At 38.5% G+C, this 9,589-nt stretch overlaps 1 protein-coding gene across 1 annotated transcript in view; it reads right to left on the bottom strand.

Moving 5' to 3' along the window:
- rb1 (retinoblastoma 1) overlaps positions 1-9,589 on the bottom strand; it is a 287,527-nt gene that overhangs the window by 251,495 nt on the left and 26,443 nt on the right. The window contains exon 2 of the mRNA XM_039745852.1: positions 6,421-6,541. Coding sequence (XP_039601786.1) covers positions 6,421-6,541 — 121 coding nt within the window. The remainder of the gene's footprint in view (positions 1-6,420; positions 6,542-9,589) is intronic.

The following is a 9,589-nucleotide window of genomic DNA, read 5'->3' as shown; positions in this document are numbered from 1 at the left end:
TGTGTCAGGCAGCTTCTATTTAAGTGATTTCTTGATTGAAACAGGTGTGGCAGTAATCAGGCCTGGGGGTGGCTACGGAAATTAAACTCAGGTGTGATACACCACAGTTAGGTTATTTTTAACAAGGGGGCAATTACTTTTTCACACAGGGCCATGTAGGTTTGGATTTTTTTTTCTCCCTAAATAATAAAAACCATCATTTAAAAACTGCATTTTGTGTTTACTTGTGTTATATTTGACTAATGGTTAAATGTGTTTGATGATCAGAAACATTTTGTGTGACAAACATTTAAAAGAATTAGAAATCAGGAAGGGGGCAAATAGTTTTTCACACCACTGTATGTGTGTGTGTGTGTATATTATATATATATAGTGACAGATAGGGGGCGCAGGTTATTAACAAACGCAGATGTGACTGGTGAGAACTTAGAGAAGGAGCTGGATGGAGTGGGAAAACAGGGAGAGATATAAACAGATGATGTATTTATGTTAGTTGAATTATTTAGATCTTTAATTTTGTTACGGAACAAAATGGAGGAAATCCTCATAGACTTCAGTAGAAGAGGTAGTTGGGCCAGATGCAGGTTTGAGTAGTTTATTAACTACAGAAAACAAAACCCTTGGATTATCATGGCCACTTTCTATTATTCTGCCATAGTGGGTGTTCATAGCAGCAGTTAGTACTTCTCTGTAAGCTCTTTGGTGGTCAGAGAAAGCCTGGATGTGCACGGTGAGGCCAGTCTTATGTGACATTCAATTAATTTATTTATCCATTCCTAAATAATTAAATGGGCAGGCTATTTCGTATCAGTGCAATACGCTGCTTGTTAAAACGGATGACTCCTAATCTGACGTGCACTTACTGCTGCGTGGGTATTATGAATCGTATTTGTTCAAGTTCTATTTAAATTTTAAATATAAGTAATTTTTATTTGGTCGACAGAAATATGTTTAGTAGGAATGAAAGTTAAATTTAATCATCATTGCATAAATTTTTCTTCACCATGGAAAAGACTAAATCCAACTGCCTAATGGGCTCATCAGGCAGTACACACTCACTGCATCCACTCTGGCGAATCGAACCTCAGACGTCAGTGCTAAAGGCGAAGCCTCTCATGTTGCGCTAGGGTGTGTGGTTCGTTTATTTGACAGTATGTAGATCGGGGTGTGTGTGTATATATATATATATATATATATATATATATATATATATATATATATATATATATATATACACACACACACACAGTGGGATGCAAAAGTTAATAGTCATTATTTTCCTGTATAAATCGTTGGTTGTTACAATAAAAAATGTCAGTTAAATATATCATATAGGAGACACACACAGTGATATTTGAGAAGTGAAATGAAGTTTATTGGATTTACAGAAAGTGTGCAATAATTGTTCAAACAAAATCAGGCAGGTGCATAAATTTGTTGATGAGGAGATAAAGCAGGCATTGAACAAATGAGGAGGCGCTTGTATCCATGGGCAAACATCCTACACAAGCATGTCAGTTTGGCACTAAAATACCTGGTCACCCTATAATAATTTATCATCGGAGTGCCACATTCTCCTGACATTCTTAATGTTCAGTCACTGTAATAAAGTTAACCTTTCTGCTATTTCCTAACATTTGTCACAATTACCATATATACTCGCGTTTAAGTTCTCCCACAGTTAAGTAGGGGCTTGATTTTACCATATAATATTACCTCTTATTATTACCATATCTTATTATCTTATTACCATATTACCTCTTACCTGTAAACGACAAATTCCTTACAGAAACCTTAAAAATATCTGTCCCTCTATCTTTTCTGGATCCATTTCTGATCTTTTACTGTCTGTACCTATTCCGTCAACACTAGATAGTCTTGTTGACCACTATAACTCAGCCCTTCATTCAGCATTAGATAAAACAGCTCCTTTAAAACATAAGGAGGTTTCCTTTAAACGTTCAGCTCCTTGGTATAACTCAGAATTGCGATCTATGAAAGCAGCTGGCCGACGCCTTGAGAGAATGTCACGTAAGACTGGCCTCACCGTGCACATCCAGGCTTTCTCTGACCACCAAAGAGCTTACAGAGAAGCACTAACTGCTGCTAAGAACACCCACTATGGCAGAATAATAGAAAGTGGCCATGATAACCCAAGGGTTTTGTTTTCTGTAGTTAATAAACTACTCAAACCTGCATCTGGCCCAACTACCTCTTCTACTGAAGTCTGTGAGGATTTCCTCTATTTTGTTCCGTAACAAAATTAAAGATCTAAATAATTCAACTAACATAAATACATCATCTGTTTATATCTCTCCCTGTTTTCCCACTCCATCCAGCTCCTTCTCTAAGTTCTCACCAGTCACATCTGCGTTTGTTAATAACCTGCTTTGTAAGATGAGGCCGACTACTTGTGTACTGGACCCCATCCCCAGCACACTACTTAAATCCTGCCTTCATGCCATAATCCCGACTGTTACAACAATAATAAACTCATCCCTTGACACTGGCTCTGTGCGCTCACTTTTAAAATCGCTTCTGTAACCCCAATGTTAAAAAGTCTGGTCTTGATGCTGACAATCTTAACAATTTCCGCCTATTTTCCACTTACCTTTCCTGTCAAAAGCTCTTGAGCGTGTTGTAGCTTCCCAGCTCACCAATTACTTAACGTCTAATAATTTGATGGAACCCTTTCAGTCTGGTTTCAGGGTGCAGCACAGCTGTGAAACTGCTCTGCTACGGGTAACCAATGATTTGCTTATGGCAGCAGACTCTGGACAAACCAGCATATTAATTCTATTAGACCTCAGTGCAGCATTTGACACTGTCAGACATGACATTCTACTGTCCAGAATGGAGAACATGCTGGGTATCTCTGGCACTGCCCTCCAGTGGTTCAAGTCCTATCTGACTGATAGGCAAGAGTTTGTTAGTCTTGGCAACAGCAGATCCAGCTCAGCGCCAGTCACACAAGGAGTTCCTCAGGGCTCTGTCCTCGGCCCTCTTCTCTTCTGTATTTATATGCTTCCCTTGGCCATATTATTCGTAGCTATGGACTGGGCTATCATTTTATGCAGATGATACTCAACTCTACTTCAATGTTAAAAGTGGAACTTCATCAGAGCTTTCTCAGCTCACAACCTGCCTTAGTGAAATTAAAACCTGGATGGAGCAGAACTCTTTAAAATTAAACTGCAACATAACTGAACTCCTGCAAATTGGGACTAAAATGCAACTTAATAAAATTAGCTCCTTCCCAGTCCATCTTGGTGGTGATCTCATCAGACCTGCCTCTACTGCAAAGAATCTTGGTGTCATTTTGATTCCTCCCTTTCTTACTCCACCCACATAAATCACATTAAGAAACTTTCTTACTTTCACCTCCGTAACATATCCCGTGTTCGCTCCTTCCTCTCCTTTTCTAATGCTGAGAAACTTGTCCATGCTTTTATCACATCCCGCATAGATTATTGTAACTCGCTGCTGGCAGGTGCCCCTTCTAATCTTATATCACAGCTCCAGCTTATTCAAAACTCAGCTGCAAGAGTCCTTACTCGAACCAGCAGCAGCGAGCACATCACACCCATCCTGCTCCGTCTTCACTGGCTCCCTGTGTCTTACAGAATCGAATATAAAATCCTACTAATAACCTACAAAGCCTTAAATAACCTTGCCAAACTACATCAGTGACCTTCTCCATCACTATGTGCCTGCCCTCCACTAAGGTCCTCTGATTCTGGCAATCTTGTTGTGCCCCACACTAATCTACACTCCATGGGTGACAGGGCCTTCAGCTGTATAGCCCCAGACTCTGGAATGACCTACCGAAATTAATCAGGTCAGCTGACTCCATGAATTCTTTTAAAAAACAACTCAAAACTCATCTGTTCAGGAAGGCTTTTAGCTCTACTTGACTTCATTCCCCTTCTCTCAGTTTACCTCTCTGTCAAGATGCTCATGTAACCTGTGTGTGTGTGTGTGTGTGTGTCAATTCTGTTGTCTGTTAGGCTCAATTCTCTGTTAGGCTTACTGTTTTAATCTTCTTTATTTATTTGGTTTGTACAATGCTATATACTGTATACCCTGCCGTTCTTTCTTATATTCTGTAAGTGCCTTGAGCATGGGAAAGGCGCTATATAAATAAAATGTATTATTATTATTATTATTATAATTTCTGGTATTTTATAATGACAGTCATATTAGTTGAAATTGGAAAACTCACACTGTTGGTCCAAGAGATTATGATATGCTAACACCAACCTGAGAGAGTAACCACAGAACACACTTTTTTCTTTTTTTAGTAACTATGTATTGTGCCTACATGACCACAAGGTAATACCTGAACTATTCTGAAGCGACGTTTTCACTGTTTTGTGTTTTTTGTCTCTAACACCCTCATACACCTTTATCGAAAGAGTATCCCATATCTACGATGGAGCGTTCAATCAGAAGGAAATATGAAGCTGGTTTGAAATTAAAAGTAATTGAAGGGATGAAAGAAATTGGTAACTGTGCTGCTGCAACAAAATTCGATGTGCTTCAGAAACCTGTGTGAGATTGGAGGAGGCAAGAAGATAAAAGAAAAAAAAATTTAAGTGTCGCATTTTTGAACGGGCATATAATTCGGGGTCTGATTTTATGATTGATTTTTCGGGATTCAAGACTTAAATGCATTAAGAAGGTTCTGGAACCTACCTATTGAGCGGATTTCACTGAGGACCACAGTGCTTGCACAGCCTTTGAATGCACCTAAATGTTATTTCATACATACATTTTCTAACTGGTTGAACCTCTGAACACTGTTAGATGGAGACCAAAAGCTACAAAAAGAGAATAGTTATATGTACTCATTCTGAGCCAGCCCAACAGCTTTATCTGTTTACCAACAGTACACTGTTGCCCAATCAGTGCTATGCTTTACCCTTCAGCAGAAATGCAAAAAGACCCCCAGATCTGAACACAAAATTATACAATTATGAATTAATTTAAAATAAACACATATAACATGTTACTCTGTCTTAACTTCTACCAAGTGTACATGTGCTGTGAGGGAGTGCCTGGCTGGCACCAGGTTCCCAGGACAACTAGGATGGTACAGGAGAGAAAAATGCCCTTCAAGCAGACTGCTGAGAGAAAGTGAGGCTAGCAGTAGGAAAGCTCCTGCACATACAGTACCAGTGTGGGAATACGGTGGCCACTAGGAGGCATTCCACTTTGTGTGTGCGTCATAAAGGCATTAAACAGAACAGTCGGTTATACCAGAAATGCAATAAGCAGCCAATGATTTTCTTTATTACACCTTAAATGATGGGGTTTCAAACAGTGTGTGAAATACCCTGTGGTAATTAATTGGTCCCTAATTGGCTGAATATTGAAGTCTTACACTGGTACTATTAAATATATACAACAAATCAGCTAAGCAGAATGCTATTAATTAGGATGTGCTTAACTTAAGTAGGCAAGTTACTTCGTACACAGAAATTAATTCAGCAAATAAAAGCTATGCAACCTTGGAGTAAGGAACATTAAATGGCGCATCCACTTATCATGAAATAAGCACATTTAATACGTTATGTGTGACAGCTCCACTCTAATTCTACCCTCCTGCTGAATGCAAACTAATCGTGCCCCAAAGGCTTACTTTCTGGCCACTGTGCCCTTCTTCTAGAAGCAGGAACTCAAAGTCCTCTCTGCAGCTCTGCTATAGTTTCATCACAATAATGAGGAGAGGGTCCGAGTTGCGGGACAGAGGATGAGGTGGGGTTAGAAGTATACAGGGTTGGATGTCAAAAGTGTTACAATTTAGCGTTCACAGTACACTGTAACTACACTATCACCTTATCTTAACTTTCACCCTAAAACTACACTAACAAAATGGTACTGTGGGTCTGCAAATACAGTATATAATATTACTGCATTGTGGTACAGCAGGGGAAGATATTTACCTTGCATAGTGATGAATAAATAAAGAATATGACTAGTGAATTGATTAAACAAATATCCAATGTCATATCTTCCTTGATGCTAAAACCCAGACATACAGCAGCAAGGAGAGGAGAACTAAAGATGGGAGATTTAGAAAATATCTGACATGACATAAGTTGCCACCCCATCCTACGCTCCACAGTGCACAGGGCAGCATGTTCAGCAGAGAAGGGAGGATTACTAAGTAAGGGAGGGGGTCTGACAACTAATCTCGCCAACTTTAGCCCTCACCCCATCCTGCAAGAGGTAGTTCAAAACAAACTTGTCCTCATACCGACAGAACATCCCCAAGCAAACCTTGACACTAAACTAGACAGGATTTCTGGCAATTAAACATCATTAAACAGAAATAAGATACAGAATGTATTTTATAAATAAATTCACTTTCAGGCAAGTTAAAAAAATTTCTGTATATATTTAAACAATCAAACTTACCTGCTCAGTTTCCATTGAGGACAGCAGAATCTGTGATAACTCCCAAGCTTTATCACAAACTTCATCTGCAACTCTGAAATGCTCACACAATGAGACAAGTTCAGCTGCTTTGTCTTTATGTCTGAAATAAGACAGAAATAGTACATCAAAATGTGCTGAACCTGGGGATATGAAGCTTTTTTTCTGGACCCCTAGTGCTTAAGAAGAGGTAGTGATTTGCCTTCCTGGTGCATGGCTGGGAGTGAAAGCTTTTTATTATGACTCATCACTGGTGGGTGAAACAGAGAAGTGTTACTTTAGATCAAAATGGCATAATCCTACTTCTTGGGGGAAAAAAAAAGTGATTTAAGTCGCCCCCTCAGCAGGGGAAGTCATAGCCAATGCATTTTGGAATGGAGAAGGGTTGCTTTTGGCAAACATTATTTTGATTATGATTTGATTTGATATACTTTGTTAATCTCAGAAAGGGAAATTGTCTTTTCGCATAACCTTTGGAGGTCAGAGTGCAGGGTCAGCCATTGTACAGCGCCCCTGGAGCAATTTTCAGGTTAAGGGCCCAACAGAGTAGAATCCCTTCTAGCACTAACGGGAATTGAATCTGCAACCTTCCAGATACCAGCACAGATCCTTAGCCTCAGAGTCTATGCCATGTGATCAAACCATTAACTCAGCTCTGTCCCTGTAAAGTCTTAAAATGTTCTAAAAGAGTTTAAGGTCAATTTAACCTCATAAAAATATGAGAACAACCATAATGTCTATGCACACATATAAGTTTTAAATCAAAGGATGCAACCACAAAAATCTATTGATTGATTTGAATTGATCCTCCTCATTCAGCTAACAGCCTGAACCTTTCTCCTTTGGATTAGAAAAAACATTTCAGATTTGAGAGAAAGATGCTGAAGAAGTGAAGACCTGTCTGCAGGTGCAAGAATTCAGATTAGTATAATGGCAGTTAGTTTTGTTTTAATTCTCTCCTTTGCTACGACCTCCAGAGGGTCCAGAGTGTGCCCCATAACTGACACACCCTTGTTATAAAATGAAAACTAAAGTTTTAACCAACAAAACTATTGAGAAGGACACACATGTGAACGGTGGCAAGCTCTACCCCCTGTTTCTTTAAACAAAAGCCATTCAGTTTGCAATCCAGAATGTAAGGTGTTCACATCACATTGTGTGCATCATTTGTTTCCATGAAAAAAATAGCTCCTAAAATCGAATTAAGTGGTTAATACAGTTTTTCAAAGACTAAGAGGGAGCATAAAATTCCATCTTTCTGGGAAATAATTAAAATCTTAAATCTCTTGAAAAATCGCATGTTACTCGCCGAAGTTATTAGTCCTTAAACAATACAGTATAACAACTACTTAAGTAATCTCGAGATGATTTAAACTGCACAGGAGGATGTGTGGGGGTTATATGCAAATACTACACCATTTTATACAAAGCACATCCGGTATCCACGTGGGGTCCTGGAACCAATCCCCTTTAGATATGAAGAACCAACTCAATTTCATTTTAGTGCTATTACCTGAAATTACTAATCTTGTATTTTACATACCACAGTTACGGAGGCATATTAGGGCCACGGAGAAGAAAAACAATTTAAAATTACAGTTAAGGACAAAAAAAAAAATCTATTTCAGGATTAAAATCCAAATTTCTACTTTAATCTTGAAATTTTGATTTTAATCTAGCAGTTCCTTTCGTGATTATAGTCAAAATTTGAACTTTAACCTTGTAGTTTATTTCGCTATTTAGAGTCTAAATGTAAAAATAAAATGGGATCACATGATCCGTAAATTTCTGACCTGCAGAAACAGAAGAAAACGGTTTGTAAATTACAACTGTGACAGCACCTACACGACTGTCCAGGGATGAGTTTACACAATTTATGATGGGTTTATGTAAGTAAAATATCAAATTAATCCACATTACACCTCTGTGTGGTCCTCACATGTGGCTGGCCACAGTGATTTTGTTATTGTAAACAGTGTGGCACTGCAGTCAGGAGAACACCGAGATGGCGATGTGTATTCTCACACTCCAGAGACCATATAAAGATGGCAATGCATTATTCATATTGTTCGGGTTCCTATTGAATTCTGTTAGAAACAGAAAAAAGTAACTTTGTGCGAGATTAGTTATTTAGAGACAGGAAAGTAAGGCAGATAGGAATCCTGTAGTTTTTATTTACTGGCCTTCAAGTTTTGGATTTGATGGTTGTGATTTTGACTACCTGGTTATGACCTTTGTCTGCTTATCAGCTATTCTTCTTTTACTCCATTTGGCTTCTTCATTTCCTTTTTAGTTGTTTGGGACGAATGTGCTCCTTGCTCATAACATTTAGGATGAGTCAATGACGAATACAACTGGCTTTACTATTGTTTACCAAATTTAAAGACCGTACTAAATCTAAAAATATCACTCAATGATAAAAAACAAAACAAAAACATGGCCAGCTCCCCAGCACAGAAGGATGAAGAACCTTGCATGGTGTCTCTTCTTATACAGTTAAGTATCAGGGCTCTAACTGTTTACCAACTGCAAAGCTCAACTTCAGCCTAAAAGTTTGGTTCAGTGTTCATTAAATGTATTTGCTCCCAAAAAGAAAACTATCAATATATAAAGGATTTGGCCAAATACACTGCCTAAAAACACCAAACAGAAATAAAAGTGAAGTCAACAAAGATAGGATATGAGATGTCAGCCTCACGCTTGTCACTCGCCTCTCTCTATGGGACAGGACCCTATTCTCACAGAAATTGCTTTTCCCGGAGCTCTTCCCCAGCACTACCTCAGTTAAGAAGCTCAACCAGACATCACAGTATGATTAGAGTGGTCTGCCGGGTGCAGACTCAAGTATTTAACAGGGTGGTCCAGATCTACAACCCCAAATCAGAAAAAGTTGGGACAGTGTGGAAAATGTGAATAAAAAAAGAAAAAAGCAAGTTATAAATTCTCCTCAAATTTTATTTCATTGCAGACAGTATGAACACAAAATAATTCATGTTTTTTTTTTGTTAACATCATTTGATTTGTAAATAAATATCCATTCTTGCCATTCAGGCTTGCAACACATTTCAAAAGAAGTTGGGACAGTACAGCATTTACCACTTTGTACAGTTCCCCTGTCTTTTAACAACACTTAAAAGACGTTTAGGCATTG

Source organism: Polypterus senegalus, chromosome 2, assembly GCF_016835505.1.
Source record: "Polypterus senegalus isolate Bchr_013 chromosome 2, ASM1683550v1, whole genome shotgun sequence".
NCBI lineage: Eukaryota > Metazoa > Chordata > Cladistia > Polypteriformes > Polypteridae > Polypterus > Polypterus senegalus.
This window is presented reverse-complemented; position numbering and strand designations above follow the sequence as displayed.